Source organism: Drosophila ficusphila, unplaced genomic scaffold, assembly GCF_018152265.1.
Source record: "Drosophila ficusphila isolate 14025-0441.05 unplaced genomic scaffold, ASM1815226v1 contig_791, whole genome shotgun sequence".
NCBI classification, from domain to species: Eukaryota; Metazoa; Arthropoda; class Insecta; order Diptera; family Drosophilidae; genus Drosophila; species Drosophila ficusphila.
Window position 1 is genome coordinate 3,111,343 of NW_025064737.1, and position 17,910 is coordinate 3,129,252.

A 17,910-nucleotide genomic window follows, 5' to 3' on the forward strand; every position below is an offset into this window, starting at 1 on the left:
AAATCCACTTTGGTCATCATCAATGGGAAAAGCAGACAGTGTACTTCATTTAGAATGCACCGAGAGGAATCATGCTTATATAAATGTCTAACATTCTTACAGGCTTATCTAGTTCACCAAATATTAAAGGGTACATTTTCAAATAAATCTTAAAAAACATAATCCAATGTATTCCAGAGCTTTTTTGAATCTTTATGTATTTTCCTTCCCACATCAGCTGAGTCTTTTTTAGAGAAGTTTGATTGGAGATGGCAATCAACCAGACACTTTCCTTATATGCGTTTCGATTATGCAAATTTATATGCCAACTATTAGTGACTCATACCAGTTGAGGTGACTCAAAGATTCGGGGAATCTCTTATTCATCTCGGAGTTTTCAAAGTCCCAGCTGTTTTCCCATTAAAGACTAGAGGCTGGCCTGCACGAAATCTGGTTGGGCAACAATCGAATCCAAAACTCCCAATCTCCATCACACAGACCCACAGACCTGGTGCCCAATCCCTTTAGCTAACCCATCATTAGGCCAGAAAGCCCAGAAATTGGGCTTGGTCATCCGAGCAGCTTGCTAGAAAAATCCTATTGGCCGCATGATTAATGGCTGGAAATGAATTTCCGCAGGAGGTTGGAGCGGCGGGCACCGAAGATACTTGTGTTCCAGAGATTCGTGGACTCGGCATCTCGGATTCAAATGCGGATGCGGGACGAGCGATTCGCAGCCGTATCGCCCGTGTATCTGGCGCACACTTCCTGGAAATCGGGCGGCAGGCGAAATGTATCTGCAGGTAGCCGCTAAGAACCATCATGTGAGGGCCACGGAGTGTGTGCCATAAGCTGGAAATTACTGTAAATCAGCAAATCAGGTCATTAGATACATTAATCTCGACAGCATGGACAATTTATGCTAAATTATAGCGTGCAGGCGAAACGCAAGCGCTGCCAAAAGCATTTCATCCGCAGCCTTAATCCCTTGGATACTTTGGCCAAACGAGCGCACCATCTGCAAGATAGCTCTGTACGTTTGTTTTTTAGGGTGCACGCGGAGAAATTGCCAGTCGAAGCAGGAAGCTATTTCCTAAACTAACTGAATTCAAAACAACTAAATTCAAAAACAAATGTAGTAAATAATTTTTATTTAACTATTCGATTATAAAAAATATTACCCTGTTATCATTACAAAATAATCATATAGATAAACTTTTAATTAATCTTTTTATCTCATATAGTACGCAAAAAATATCAAGTGTTGTCATGTTTTTCTTAGTTCTATAAATAATCCTCATCCAATGGATTAAAGCAGGGGTGCTCAACGCCTATGCACCGAGTGCACTTTTGTTTTTGTAGAGCTCTGTGCTTATGGGTAGTGCGCGCATAAGCACCGTGCATATGGGCTTCGATTTGCATGCGAAACAAAAACAATTTTGCTTGTTTCTTCATTACATCTCTGTCCGTCGTCACGCTTATCTGATCGCAATGTATTTTGTTTTTGTTTTTTCCTCGAGCACATGCACTGAAACTTATCTTTCTGTCTGCGTTGGCTTTTGATTTATTTCGTGGTGGACCATCGAAAGTGTAAGGTTAAATTTTTTGGCGGATCAAAATGTGTGATGAAATAGAGAGCAGTTTTTTTAGCAAAAACTTTAAAGGCGAAGTACAATGTGTAATATGCTTAGTAGTAAATATTTAAAACTTTTTTTTTCTCTCAGTGCACAGCTGCGCCCCAACACAAACGCGCCGCTACATATGTACACGTTTTCTTGTGGATGTGTTAGTAAACGCACTGCCATAAGACGATCTTGAGCACCCCTGGATTAAAGTATTTCACATTGTGAAAAATATATTGGGTTCTCATATATTTTTTGAGTGTGTTGTTGGTGGGCAGGTGCTACCCTTATAGCGAAATGCCAGCGAAATAAGAACGAAAACAATTTGTTTAAATATATTGCGCCCGCATCAGTGGCAACTAAATATGGATGTGTAGCACGAGGAGAAGGGCGGCGAATCAACCCCCATGTGTCAACCGGAGTGGCAGAACTACCTGTCTCACCACCCCCTTCCCTTCACAAGTTGTTTACCCTCAGTTGCACAACAGGGTCTGGCCAGACCTGTTTGGAATTTGGACACGAAATTAACGCATTTCTTATTTGACTAACGACTTGTGATTCCCAGCGATACCCACGAATATTCTGAAACACAATCGTGTGTGGTTGTGTGTTTTGGTTATCCATACACTTGGCGGGTCAGTCATATAGTAAACGTCGAACACAAAAGACGTCTGTGCCAAAAAAGAACGTTTTACGCGCCAAAAACATCATTTCGATTCCGATTACGTAGCATTAGCTTTCGTCAACTATAATGGATGATATTCGTCTCGAAAACCCAGATGCAGAGTTCGATGAAGGAGAAGATCCGCCTACCATTGACGATGATCAAGACGTTGACTATTTGCCTGAGGAAGATGCCTCCGACATCGAACAGGAAGAAATAATCGAGGAAAGTGAGGAGAGTGATGAGAGTGATGAGGAAATTGAAGGCGATGTATTCGACGATCCGGATGACAAAGATTCTTTTTTCTACGGCACCGATGGTACAAAGTGGAGTAAGGATGAGCCTCCTACGGCTGTTCAAATTCGCCAGTACAACACGTTGCGATTTCGCTCCGGTCCCAAGCAACAGCTCTCCGATCCTCGAGAGGTGTTCAAAAAACTGTTCACCCCAAATATTTCACTCATTATCATTTCGGAAACGAATCGTTACGGAGGAGAGGCAGTTCAGTCGTGGAACCAAGCTCATCCAGATTCGAAACGAAAACATTGGGTTGACTTGAGCAGCACCGAGCTTGATGCCTTTGTTGGTATTCTCCTGGCCATGGGTGCCTCGCACAACAATATGCAGAAAGCGTCGGATTTGTGGCGCTCCGACGCGTTGCCCATCTTCCGTTCGGCGATGTCCTACCATCGCTTCCGAGTTTTGACTCGATATATTCGGTTTGATAACGGCCGAACTCGCGAACTTCGAAAGAGAGTCGATAAAGCAGCAGCCATTCGGGATATATGGAAATTGTTGAACGAGAACCTCAAAGACAATTACGATCCGCACGAGAATGTCACCATCGAGGAGCAACTGTTTCCATACCGGGGCAAAACTAAGTTCACTCAGTACATTCCATCAAAGCCGGCGAAGTATGGAATCAAAGTGTGGTGGGCATGTGACTCCAGGACGAGGTATCCCTTGCAGGGAAAACTCTACTGTGGCCGATCAGAGAAAGGGGAGCGAGAGGTTGGTCAGAACGAAAATGTGATGATGCAGTTGGCCAACCGATACCAGAAGAGTGGCCGAACGATAATAGCCGATGACTCCTTTGTCACCTTGGACGGAGCCAAGCGCCTGGCTGCCATTGGACTCGAATTGGTCGGCCCCATTGGATCCAAAAAGCGTTGTATTCCCCCCGAAATGAAGGAGAGCAGCTCTAGACCAGTGCTCTCGTCCGTGTTTGGTTTCCATGGAAACTCTGTTTCCATCTGCAGTTATGTGCCCAGAAAGAACAAGGCGGTCAACTTGCTTTCCACCGTACATTTCTCAAAATTGTGCGTAGGAGAGGCAAGGAAGCCCGAGGCTGTTTTATATTACAATGCGCACAAAGCCGACGCCGATTGCATAGATCAAATGCTAACACATTTCACAACAAAGCGGCCCACAAGTCGGTGGACCTTCGCCTTCTTTTGCAACATCCTGGATGTCATGGCGTTGGCAGCGTTTTGCATTTGCAAGGAAGTGAATGGGCTCAAAAGAGGCGATACAAGACGCAGTTTTTTGACGGCTTTATCGAACTCATTGGTCCTTGCCAACGTCGAAAATCGGATGAATACTCCAAAGATCGTCTCTCAATTCACAACTCGTTTGGCTATAGAATCATTTTTCGGCAAACCAATAAATGTTCCGAAAAATATCGTTGTCAATCAGCCATCTGGAGCAGATACAATCGCAGCGAAGAGAGACTGTCGCCTTTGCCTAAAAGGACTCGATAAACTTCGTCGAAAAACTCGGTTTTTCTGCACCACCTGCAATAATCCTGTCTGCCAACAACACTCTAAAATAGCATATACATGTTTTGCCTGTTTCCAGCCGAAATCATAACTCAGTTTGTATCATATTTCAAAACATATTTTAGCCATTTTTGAAATGATTAAAATTGTTAAATAAAGAAACCAGTTTGTTTTATTTCAGAACGTTGAACCAACTTTGTTTACTGAACCGAATCTATTAAGTTATAAAATTCAGCTCTTAAATAAAAAAACCTCTTATTGCAATTGCTTTGTTATTACCTATAGCAAATATTCTATTGTTTAGGGAAGAAAAACCATAAATTTATTTCGATTAAAATGTGTGATTCTATCATAACAACTATTGACAAAATTCTGCATTCAGTTAGAACTTTGTACTTTCGGTTCAGATGTTTTTTTTTTATAACCATCGCCCAAGGGTTTTCCTTTTTTGTAACCTTTTCTTTTTTGGGATCCTTAGTATCTACACATGCAAACAATATTTTAAAAAAAGTTTGGGAACATGAATGCGTTATCGGAAAGTAACTTTCATCAAGGTTCTCCCTGTTCTTTTCATACACAAGACAGAGAACAGAGTCCAAAGTCATACGATGGCTTTTAACAAAGTGCATATAAATTGTTTACTAATTGGATCCGTGCACTTCCTTTATAAGGGAAGACTTGCTATACACCTTTAATGGTTTTTTTCGCCATTTATCGCTGCCGGCACTTCCAAGTCGACGTATTCTCCCTTTTTTCATTTTATCGCCTCGACGTATAGAATATAGTAATTGTTGTAAAATGCTGGCAGAATTATGTGAGCACCGCCAACTGTCTGGGGAGCCTTTTGAGAGGATCTGCCATTATTCGGAAATTATTTTAAATATATGCGCTGCGAGTGGCTCTAACTCACAGGGGAGCGGCGCTCTGGGCCCTGAATTTGTAGTTTTTGCGAGGTTGGGGTGGGGTGTGGCTGGGATGATGGGGTTTGCAGTCTTATCACGACTGACAAAATCGGTGTGGTATGTGGATTTATGTGAAGTGGATATCGGACGAGCTATTAGAGCATAATAATATATCCATACCAAATATGTTTACTTTGTTATTTGTATTATTAAAGACACCTACGTATAAGCCGACACTTTGGTTGATAGTTTTTTTTCAAGTAAATATTTTTTATTTTTATTAGAAAATAGTTTAATCATCTTGGATCTTTTAATAAAATACTAAAATGATTGTGTTTTTTTTTTTGTATTTGCTTAATCACGGTTGAAATCACGATTCCTACCAAGCACTCCCTAAAATCTTTAAATACCTTCCCTCTGAAACGCATTATTGAAACCTGTATTTCGCTGCGATTTCGATCTTCAATTAAAGCTCCGCCGACAAATTTGAGGATCATTTTGCGCCTGCCCAAAAAGCGAACGGTATACACGGCATTTTTATATGGAATTCCAGAAATTCCCAGAGACATAACTATAATTGCTCGCAAAGTGGTTGGACTGCCATAGGTTTTTGTTTCGCAGTGTTTTGTTTTGTTGTTTGAACCCAAACTTGAACGGCATTCCGGGATCCAGTTCGTCAAAAGTATTTTCAGAGGAATCCGTTTAATGGCGTTTCCAATAAAAAACATAACATGAGAAGCAGGGGGCAGAACTGGAGAACCCATCCTCCTCTCAGAAACGAGAAAAATATAATAAATTCCGAGTCGTATAACTGCAGTTTCTCGACCCCTGGCCAACCCCCCTATCTGGCCGCCTTCTTGGCCATCCCTTCCGGCGAGCGAAGGTCAGGTTAATTATGCATTTGCCAGCTGACGGACAACTGGCGTTGGGGAGGGGGAAATGGCATCTTTTTGGGAGTCAGATGCTCCGCATTCCCGGCAATTAGTTGCATCATTTCGAGCTACGGAAAAGGAGACGATGGAAATAATTGAAATTGTTTATAACTCGATGGGCGATGGGCGATGGGCAATCGAAATCGGATGGGGCAGCGAGACAATGGAAATGAATAATTCCCGAAGGGCTATTAAAAACATACCGAAGGAGCAACTACCAAAAGCGGCAGCCACTCCATGATGAATCACAGGAATGAGGAGGCCAGTTCGCGTTCAGGGAAAATCAAAATGTATACAACACATTATGAGGCAACTATGGATCGCTTCTGCGAAAGCCGCCGCGGCGATACGAAGATACATTTTAAAATGTTAAATTGAAGCTCCGCAGCGCAGCGGTTCGCCAGCAGGAGGGGGAGCGGTACAGTGGAGACTGCCAGTAACCATAAAAAGGTATTTAGCAATTTAGATTCACTCGACGTGCACGCCGTCGCCATCCGAAGTCCACGGGCAACGTGCCTGCCACTCGGATGTTGCTGTTGTGTCTGCTGTTGTTGCTGCTGCTGTTGCTGTTGCTGCTGCTGCCGTAGATGTTGCTGCTGCTGCTGCGGTAGATGTTGTTGCTGCCGCTGCGGTGCTGTTGTTCCTGGCAGAGTATCGCACGCTTCGATCAAGTCGCTGATTGCAGCTGGAGGGGATGCGATCAGTGATGCCCATCTACGAAACGGGGTAACCAAAGTAAAAGACATTAAAAATGTTGAACTAGTGGGGCTATCATTAAATCAATACTTGATAAAGAAAGCCTTAAAATCATTACTTGTTATTTCTTAATCAAAAAAACAATATTTTTTAAAATTATACAAATATTTCTCAGACAGAAAACAAATTATAATTACATGAATAGGTTAGTTATTGCCCTAAGACATTCCATCATCAGTCGTTTGTAAACATATTAATGACTTAAAATTTACCAGGTTTAATCAAATAAATAAAACGCATTTACATATATGGAAAGAAGTTTTGGTTTCAAAAGGGTGGACTTCCACTGATTATTTTATCATCATTGGGAAGTGATAACTAGTTAAAGCGAATGTATCAATGGAGCTTTCTTCTGGCTTTCCCCTTTAAATTTTTTTACTTTTGCAGAAGAAACTTTGCAAAAGGTTCTCTTTATAATTGTACTTATGACGTGGATGCGAAGGTTTTAACCAAGGAAGAATTGTTTATTTCTCGTTTTCGCTTTGACGGGAAAATGGCCGAGTGAGCAGTCCTAATCGCACTAGAGGGGACCCGCGGAGAGGACAAGGATTGTTGGGCTGGAAAAAAATGAATTGCTTAGCGCTTGCCCAAAATGGTCCATGGCATAAATTCCGAATGGGAAACGCATCAATCAACGGCCAGGCTCTCGCACCAAGAGGCTGAGGAACTTCTGAGCTGGTGAGATGGTGAGCTGGTGAGATGGCGAGCTGGTGAGCCGGGCATCCAGCGTTCGTGATGATATTGCCGGGAGATTAGACGGCGACAGCGCAGCAACTCCGGCAATGGCAGCCAAAATTAAATAAGAAAAGATAACAACTAGGCACGGCCAAGAACTCGAGAGCCCGAGAATACGTGGAACCGCAAACAGAACGGCCAGCGGGAAGGGAAGGGGAGGGGAGGTAAGAGGGGTGGGGTGGCAGGAGATCCGGGCCCAGAACAAATAGTCATCGTTGTCATGCCCAAGCGGATTAGCTCGCCTGCCTGCCTGCCTCGTCTTACCTGCGAAACTGGACGTGGACGTGGAAACAGCCGCTCCCCTGAGCCGGGCTAAAAATTTACGATTTTAGCACAGATTGTAAAGTAAATTTTCCTGTTTTTATTTCGAATTAACAAGCGGGCCAGACAAACAGACAAGCCAACTGCAGCAGCGCAAGAGGGGACACACGGAAAGGCTGCCAAGATCGCATCGCCCGCTCGTCAGATACCCTACATACTTTTGTTTAGTACGCAGGAGATGATCAAAATACATGCCTATGAGTAATAGCTGGGATTGGTTGAGCAAAAGCAGGTTTAAAAACATTAATCTTTTGCTATGAATATTTACTAAGCTACTTATTGTATATACATATGCTAAATACGAAAGGACTGAGTTTATATTAATAATGCCACCTAGACATTAGGCCTTTTGGAAGTAAATTGTTGAAATAGTTTGGTTTTAATCATTTCATCAACCTCAATTAACAAATTTTACTTTGTATTTTCATTCCGAACTACAAAACTGTCTAGATGAGCCACATATTCCTTTTAAATGTACCATATCCTGAAAGAATCCCTATCATATTTTATAAAAAACCAAATATTAGACAAAAAGATTGGAACTCACACAAAGAGAGTTCCGAAAAGGTGTTTTTGAGAACCGTGTATACCCCTAACCCCCATCGGGTACCGGGTATAAAAAACGAAAGTTTCGAGCAGACATCGGGGAATAGAAGCGGCGGCAGAACAAAATCTTCTTAAGAAGAAGCCATGCAGCGCAACCGGTCGCACTCGGACACAATCGCCGGGCATAGCGGTTACTTAATAATGCAAACAGGTTTCCCCGGGCTTCACTGTACCAGGCCGACGGGAAAACAGATCGGAGGACTGTGACTTTAACAAGAGAAAGGCAGTTGAGTTATGAATTCGATATGCCAGAAGGGAGAAAAGGAGCCAAGGAACGAAGGAACGAAGGAACGGACAAGGACAGCGATAACACAAAGGAAACAGTAAAAAAGAGACGATGACAGAGATTAGAGGAACAGGAAATGTGGGCTGGACCGATTTAATGAGTGAATGCCAGAAATCCGAAAACTGCAGATCAAAAGAATGGCCCAGGGGAGAACCCGAACCCAGCAGCGCAGAGTGTTATCATAGAACTGCATTTAAATGGAAATTGTACAAAATTATATATTTCAGATATGAAATGCGATATTCAATCGTGGTACTAAGTATAATAATTTAGAGTCTAGCCTACTTTGCACGTAATTACAAGGTGAGATCTGTGAAATATCCAACTATAATATGGAGGAGAGCCAAGATAAAACATTTTCTAAACATTACACTCTTTATAGAACGCAATAAGGGCATTTTTTAGTTCATATTTAATATAGGTTTGGTTTTTTGTTTGGTTTTATTGGGTTTTTATATAATAACAAAACACCTGCAATTGCAAAGGTTTTAGCTTCAAATTCAATCTAAAATCTAGCATTTTTTTTTAGAAAGTTTATTCAGTTTTTGGTTCTGGCTTTGTCCTTTTTTGTATTTTCTGTTCTTTATACTATAAATTAGAAATTATTTATATCTGATATATTCACAAATAACCAAAAGCTTTTTAGATTTATGTAAAAAGTAAAGCTCAAAGAGTTTTGTTGAATATGACTGGATAAAGGGAAAGGGGTATACTTTAAAGAATATAATTTTAAGAACTGTAACTCCAAGTTAGACCACAATGTCTCTTTTATCCAGCAATTCAACGAACCAACTTGAGTAAACCATTATCTGTCTAGAATTTCTAATTTCACTAAATTTTCTGTACAATTACTAGTTTCGGTTGTTATTGTTGTTGGTGCCACTCTTGGCCAATTTCCTGTGCCTGTTTTGGTTCTTCTGTTTTTGCCGTTCGTTGGAGCCATGGGTTCGGCCGCAGAGCGTCTGTTCCTCTAATTCGAGCAGTTTGGTAATTTCCAAATTGGCGGCCCCGTAATCAAACTGTAATGCGGCCGACTCGTCATTAAGCACGCAAGCAGCAACATCACGGCAGCAACATCAAGCCCACGAGCAACAGCAACAGCACGGCGGCAGAAAAAAGAAGAAGAAGCAGCAAATGCAGACACAAGAGCAATAATAAATACACATAGGGAGGCACAAGTGCAACAACTTAGCAGCAACATGAAAGTAGTATCGACAGCAGCAACTTTAAGTCCAAGAGTATCTATAAATTAGCGGAAACAACGGCCTAGCTAGATTTAGTTTTACTAAGTATGAATATTTCCATTTCTGCCTAATGAAGTTAATGTTAAATGTGTTAGCTCGTAGGTTTTTTCATTTTTCGAATTTAAATATGTATGTATGTGTATTTGGCTTAATGTGATAGGCGAAATCATTAGTTTTCATTTGAAAAAACAAAAGCAATAACAAAATGTAAAAATACCAAAGGCAATAGCAATATGAGAGCAGCAGCACCAGACCCCACAGCAATAACAACAACGGCAACAGCAATTTCCAACAAACATATGCTTCGCAATAAAAACAACAAAAAAGTACAATAAACGAGAGGCAGCCAGACAGTCGTCACTCACCCACACACAGGCACACGGACACACCTCCCCAAATAACTGAACAGCTGATTCGTTATCAGCAGCCGCTGAATAAGCCCCAACAGGGAGAGAGAGTACAAAGAGAGAAAGAGGCAGAGAGTACGACTGCGGCTCTCCAGCAGCAACAACAATAAGTGGGGGAAAAAACGACGCCAACGGCGGCTGCTGCTATGGCAACGACCTTCCTTATTTATTACAATGTGTGTAATTTCGTCTGCCTCTGCCGCACTCTCTCTCTCTCTCTCTCACTCACTCGCTCGCGCTCTTGGAATGTGTGTGTGTGTGAAAGAGAGAGAGAGAGGGCCAGAGATAGTGCCCTTTCCCGACTTAAATTGCCCACTTTTTAGTGCAGAAATGTTTAATATCGCTGTCTGTTTGAGTTTTTGTAATTCTTTTTTTGCAGCAGAAAAGTCTCTCAGTGCGCAGTTTAGGTTTTTGTATTCAAAGCCAGGGAGGTTTTTGATAATTTTTGGTGTATTAAAGAACTAGGTGTGTCTTGGTTGCATTAGTAAGTTTTCAGGGATTTTGTATGGAGTTTGCTTTCTTAATTTTAGTTACAACTTTATTACTTTAAAGTTTCAGGATGTTAATTGATAGCATCGTATCTACGAGTATCTAACGCGTTATACTAGGGAACCCCAGCCAAACTGGCTACTCTGATGGATTTATTATATTCCCAGTTTTAGTGCGACTCAATTAGCTCTCAACTCGCCGTTAACCCCTTTAGGCCCCATCTGCTTTTACGAGGCCATAAAGCTGCCCCCAAAAAACGTTTGCCGTAAAAAATTAAAGCAGGGCAGCACTTAAACGGGAAAAAATCGTATTACAAAATAATGCGCGCTCAGTGTCTCTCGCTCTCTCGCAGGCTCTCTGTCTCGCCCAAACAGTTGTAAAGATGGCCGCCGTGTAGTAACATGGCTGAATGTGTACCACACACACACACAGTCGCCGCAGAGAGAGCGGCCATATGCTGCCATTGAATGCAATTGGCTCTCAGCAGGAAAGCAACAATAACAAGGGCCTCCGATGCGCCTGTGTGCGTGCTGAATACGTCACGGAACATCAGCTGTGCCGAACAGCAGGTAGGCGTCGGCAGAAGGGCAGCAGCGCAGCGACAAATCATTCGGGTTCAGTCCGTTATCGTCCGGGTGGCTCTCTCGGCTCTCTCCGGCTCGCTGAGAGAACTTAACCGTTGTCCTACGTTTGGGAGAACGTTGTCCAACTTTAAGGGAAACGTTGACCAACCGATTGGGGAACCGATTGATAAGTTTGTATAACAATCAAACATATCAACCGTAGGATATTGACTAAGGCCGAATCCGTGTTTCCAATAATTATTATAAAACAAATAATTTTGTATAATAATATTAATATAATAAATTGGATTTATTTCAGCAGAGAGTGCAATTTAAAAAAGCAGAATTTCCGGTTAGCCTTGGTAATTGATAAAAAATTATAAAATAATCTTACTTATTGAGATACGACTGGCCATTTTAAGCCCCTTGCACCGCATAGGGGTTAGACAAATGCTGTTTCTCTCGCACTCATTGAAGTGCATTATAACGGACCGACGTACCCGACGAGACCACTTATACATATTTTACCACGATTTGGCCAAGTTGGAAATGAGCTAAGAGCATCCACACACGAAGTCAGTTCGCGATGGAACTTTGAACACAACGGTTTGAACAGATCGAATTTTTCTTCGGAGTGGACGAGACGTTCGGTCGGCAGTTCTATCGCTACATAGAACTACACAGTTTCCTACTCCGCGAACTCACTCCGCGAGAACCGAATGAAAATAGAGAGGAGACGGACAAGGTGGAGCTGAGGAAATCAACGGTTAAGCCAGCGAAAACGGGCTAAAAGACTGAAACACACGTGGATTGTTCACTCACACCCCTCACACGCACCCACACTCACCCAGCAGCTCCAACTGTTCGCTGCATTTATGTAAAACCAAACAAAGACTGATTAAAACGCTAAATATATACAATAAACGTAACGAAACAAAGTTAAACACGCGAACAGCCGCTAAATATTATACGGGTTAAAGCGAATTCCAAAGCAAGCAAACACATATGGATTAAGGTTCCTCCTATCTCAAAAACATAAAAGTAAAAGAATTAAAGTAAAATAACCAACACACACAACACTCACACACTCACGGATTACCTGCAGCGGCAATTTACCGTTAGCCGCTCTTTTTGGATTACCAGTGCCAATAAAAACCACAAAAGTGAATTTTTTCGAAAGTGAAGAAAGCGAAAAACGCCCGCAAAATGCTAAAAATCTAAAACAAAAGTAACAAGCAACCAAAAGCGAATTCTGTGTTATCTAAACGAGAGCAAAAGCTAAAAGAGCCCCGAAAACCAGCAATGACGATGGCCGCCTGTTATGCCAACTACGACATGTCGTCCTTGTCGCACGGCATGTCGGCCCTGTCCGCACTGCAGCAGCAACAGCAGCAGCAGCAGCAACACAGTCAGGCGCAGCAGCAGCACAGTCAGACGCAGCAGCAGCAGCAGCACCATCATCAGCAGCAGCAGCAGCAGCAACACATGTACCACGCTGCAGTGGCTGCTCACCAACAACAGCTGTTGCAGCAACAGCAGCAGCAGCAACATCACCGCCAGCAACAACTCCACCAGCCCGCCAGCAACAGCAGCAACAACTCGCGCCACAGCCACGCGGCGGCGGCCCAAACGCAGGTCGCCGCCGCCGTGGCCAACAGCAGACAACAACAGCAACAACAACAACAGCAGCAGCAGCAACAACAACAGACCGCCAGCAGCAGCAACAGCAGCAACTCGGCGTCCGCTCCATCGCCGCAGAAGGACTACAGCATCCCGCTGCACGTGGACTGCAGCGTGGAGTACGAGCTGCCCAACCAGCCGAAGCCTCCGGCGGGTCAGCGGGTGGAGCCGCTGCTGATGATCCACCCGTGCTACTTCCGCAAGATGGAGTCGCAGCGGCGCAGTCCGTTCGTGAACAACATGCACGCGACGGCGCGGGCGGTGAGCAGCAGTTCGCTGAGCAGTGGAGCGGCCCTGGGCGGTGGTGGAAGCGGTGCGGCGGTGGCCACGGCGCCCAGCAGCAGCGCCGCACGGCGGGGAGCTCGGGCGGCCACCAGCCAACAGCAGCAGCAGCAGCAGCAGCAACAACAGCAACAGCAGCAGCAGCAGCGCTACCAACAGCAGCAGCAGCAACTGCGGCAGCAGCACCAGCAAATGTCGCAGATGTCGCAGCAGGCCCACTATCCCCAGCAGCAGTCTAGTCTGGAGCATGTGCGGCGACAGCAGCAGACGCAGCAGCAACAGCAGCAGCAGCAGCAGCATCAGCAGCAACGTGCCAGCAGCAACCAAAGCCAACGCCAAAGCCAAAGCCAGAGCCACGCGGCCAACTCAGCGGCGGCAGCTGCGGCGGTGCAGGCGCAGGCCTCGATAGCCGCCGCAGCCGCCGGTCAGTGGGACCAGCTGGCCGCGGCGCTGGCCGCCCGCACCGCCCTCACGCCCCACCACATGCTGCATCCCCACAGCCACTACGCGGCCAAGGGGAGCGGCGGCGGTGGGGGCGGGGGAGGCGGAGGCGGCGGCAAGCGGGACGCCATGATCTCCGGCAGCAACTACGGACAGACGGCGGCCGCCGCGAGCAAACTGCAGCAGCAGCAACAGTCGCAGGTGCAGCAGCAGCAGCAGCACTGCCTGCCCCCGCCCCCCTGGGACGCGACGTCCATGCTGATGGACCGGTCGCCGATGGCCACAGTTCCTAGCAATTATCAGGCCGGCCCTGACACCAATCCCATGCGCCTCTACTCGGCCACGCCCACCTCCGGAGCGGCCACGGGCGGTTCGGCGTCGGTGGGCGGCGGTGGCGGCGGTGGGGGCGGGGCGGTCAGCGGTGCGGGGGCGTCGGGAGCGGTGACCACGGCCACGGACAAGCTGAGCGGAAAGTACCGCCAGTACTTGAGGTCGCAGAGGATGCACCCGTACGCGGCGGCCGCCTCGCTGAACTTGGCCGCCGCCGCCGCTGCCGCTGGACAGACGTCGTTCGTGCCGTTCAGCTCGGCGGCTACGGCGGTCTCGGCCACGCCCACATTCCAGCACCTGCCGCAGATCTCCTGCTACAACGTGTGATGCAGCAGCAGCAGCAGCATGCGAGAAGGACAACGGCAACAGCAACAGCGACAGCAGCAGCAGCAGCAGCAGCAGCAACATGCAACTTGCAACACATGAGACAGGCGCCTACCAAGTACGCGTCGATGAAATAGCCGCCTCAAGGAATAACCAATAGATCCTCCTCCCCCTAAACAGTACTATATATACACACCCCCTCAAAGCTTTTAGAATCAAAAGTAATTAACTCTAAACATATTAAGAGATGAAATTCATTCTGTTTAGCTGCTACATGAAATTGTTGTCCGACGGTGAGAAAAGAAGGAAAGGAAACGAGCGATCTTTTTTTCTTTTAGTAATGGTAGTAATTGATAAACGATACAAAAACAAACAACAAAAAAATGCAAACTATTGTAGTGATATTTGTTATAAAATAATTTTAGTAATTAATTTAATTTAAATTAAACAACCAACAAGAAACAAGAAAACAACAAACAAACAACAACAGCAACCGCTCTGTGTAAACCAACAATAACAACGGCAACAAGAACATCCAACCAAACAAAAATTGCTAAAAACTACACATACGCATATTTAATTAAAATCCAACAAAATGTTATAACAACCATTTACTGAAAGAATATGAAAATACGAAAGCAAAAATTATTACCGATCGATGAAGAGAGGAGAGTAAAGCAGAAAAAAGCAACACAAAAAATACGAATAAAAATTATTCAAAATTATGCAACGTAATTTGAAGCGAGATATGCAAAAAATTAAGTAAATTGTGTTTTCAATTTTCAAAGTTAGCGAGTGAGAGCGAGAGAAAAGCATAGTTCAAGTGATTTGGCTGCGGCGAAGAAAAGTTCCTCTTGCCGTCGGCTTTTGTGGCCAACTTTTCGCACTTCCCATCATCGGCTCCCCCTTTTTGCTTTTTGTTCGCCTTAATTTGATTTTCAGCTCCGCTTCGCCCCTCATTTGGCTCCGGCTTTTGGTTTTTTCATCTGCGGTGAGCTGTGATTGATTATTGTCATTGATGGAAGACCTGGCCAGGCTCGGGGTTGGGACCACGTCTGCGCACAGAGGTCCCTCGCTAATGGGAAACTCTGAACCGAGACGAATCTCGAAAATTGCTTGTGTCCGATTTGTGTGTATTCGTGGGGGAACATTTTAAATACGCTTCTCAAGTGTAGCTTGTACCGCCATATTCCGGAAAATAATTGTTAACCGGCAAAAATGTTTTTAACAGTTAACAATTAGTAATTACCAAGAGAATGACGTTTCTTGATAAAACCATTATAGGGGAATTTGAAATATTTTGAAGGCATAAATTATTATTATCCATGAAGTGCGGAGAAACTTGTTCTATTTTTTGTATAATACTTTTTTATTTATGTAATTATAATTTCATAGTTTTGTATTAACTTAAGTTATTTGTGCTGATAACTGTAACAAACTATGATTTGAACAAGAATTGCAGTGTATTTCTACAAAATTGAGAAAAGTTCTTGAAGAGAATATTTTTGTCTGCTTCTGAAGTGAAATAATTCCCATTAAACTCCCCTATTATCCACTTCAAGGCCTTACTGTATCCATATCCAAGCTCAGTAATTTTAACGGTTTTTTTTGTGCTTTCGTCTATCTCTCTGTCTCTATCTCTCTCTATCTCTCCGATTCCCCCACAAAGCAATGCTTACTCCACATAAAGCCTCCGTTAGAAAGCGAGAATTCAGAAATCTGATGCCTTAAAGCTGGAAGTTTGGTTCGGCAGGAAATGCAAGATGTTATCGGCTGAAATTGTTTTAGCTCCACCACAAGGTCCCTCGGGAAAATGTGAATTTTCCATTATTGATTGCAGGCTGAAGCGATTGGCGACGGCTTCATGGGAGTTGCTTACTTCCAGGAAGCAAGTAACTGATTAATTTATGCATAGGCAAGGGTTGTCCGCCGAGGATTCAGTGCCCCAGCCAACGAGTTAATTAAACCGAAAAGAGTTTTCAACTGAAACTGAAACGAACGACATCCGCTGCCCGACGACCAAAAACTGACTCATCCGACATAAACTCAACTGCTTTAGGCTGCCCCAAATAAAAACGAGTCCGAGTCTACGTCCAAGTTGACTTGAATCCACTTATGTATGATTCAACAAGGAAAGGCGACGCAGCCAATTGGAGCACATCGGTACCATAGAAGGAATTGGCCAAAGCCGTCTGGGAAATATATGAATAACACCAGACAACAAATTTATCCATTTCTTTTAAAAACTATTTTTATTCAATAAATCTGTTACCTAAATAAATTAATTTATTATTTTTATGCATTAAGAAAACATCTTCAAGATGTTTGAATTGTGTTTTTTGAACCGAACTCTGGTTCTGAGAAAATGTAATAAGTTAGCGGATCCGTTCCAGATTTCGTTACCTTTCTGCTGCTCGACATCAAAAAGTGGTTTCTTTATTTCTGAACTTCATTCGTTGATAATCTTCTACAAATTCAACCTACAATTTTGTGAAAAGTAGAGCTCTGTTGATCAATCAACACGCGTTGAATAAAGCAATCTCTCCTGGGCCCCAAATCTAAACAAGACACCGCTCGTTTCCTGAATGGTGCTCCAAGACACGATTGCCATCTATTCATCTATTCAATTCATATTAAATTGGTCGTAGATTAGAGACGGAAAAATATTTCAATTGCCGTCGGCGGCGCTCACACAAGTGTAATTAAAATATACTACAGATCGCTTCGCCAGCTGACAGCGTCGGTTGTTTGTTTTCATTTCGTTCGAGCAATCAACTATCAGCTGCTGGGCCATTTGCATGCGGCTGGGTGAGCGATTGCCCCGCTCCCCTCCTTTGGCCCACCTTCCATTTCGACTGCGAGGTCATCGCCATTGTCGTCACTCATCCGCCCCGTTGTCCCGCTGGGCAGGTGCCGCTCCACCCTCCTCCTCCTCCCCTCGTCGATGCCCGTCTGGAACTACTAAGCCGGGCCGGACCGGACTGCACTTTGGATCCGCACTCGCACTCGCATAGTCACATCCGATTTCATTACTGTTCCATGTGTGGGCATCGCAGATAATGTCCAGTCGCTCGAGTGCCGTGCTCGAGTGCTTTCGCCCGCTCTGAAATGAGCCCAGTGATAAGTGGTTGTTTCGAGGGCTGTGTTCGTTTCGAATTTCGTTACTTGGGAAGGGCTGCAGATCGTACGAGGCTGTGCTTCTCACTGGGAAATGATACATATGAAACTAAATTCGTTTTGGATCTTCCAACTAGAGAATACATTATGTTCTGCACCTCCAAGTACTCCTTTTACTTTATAGATCTTTACCAGAATTTGTTCAGCAGAAATGTGTTTTTCGTTGAGATATTAAAAACTTTTAGTATGAAATTGAGAAATCAGGTTTCTGGCTCAAATTGATTCCAAACTGCTGACTGCTAGTCCCAATGCCGCATCCGATTAATCGCCTTATTGAGCTGGATAGGTCAACTAAAAGGTTTTCTCCTCTAATTGACTTTATTTAGACGTTGTTTTTCGAGTCGAGTGGAGAGCAGCTGCCATTTAAAAGTCATCAACAGATAAATAAACCC

General features: G+C 44.1%; 2 protein-coding genes across 2 annotated transcripts; both read left to right on the forward strand.

Moving 5' to 3' along the window:
* Positions 1 to 2,352: 2,352 nt before the first annotated feature.
* On the forward strand, positions 2,353 to 12,074 carry LOC122320770 (piggyBac transposable element-derived protein 4-like). Its single transcript, XM_043209214.1, has 2 exons — positions 2,353 to 3,567; positions 11,901 to 12,074. The coding sequence occupies exons 1-2, from the start codon at positions 2,353 to 2,355 to the stop codon at positions 12,072 to 12,074; spliced, it is 1,389 nt and encodes a 462-aa protein (XP_043065149.1).
* LOC108090167 (centrosomal and chromosomal factor) lies at positions 11,847 to 14,383 on the forward strand. The gene has a single exon (XM_017188739.2). It carries the CDS (start codon positions 12,587 to 12,589, stop codon positions 14,342 to 14,344), a length of 1,758 nt encoding a protein of 585 aa, XP_017044228.2. The 5' UTR covers positions 11,847 to 12,586; the 3' UTR covers positions 14,345 to 14,383.
* The last annotated feature ends 3,527 nt before the right edge of the window (positions 14,384 to 17,910 follow it).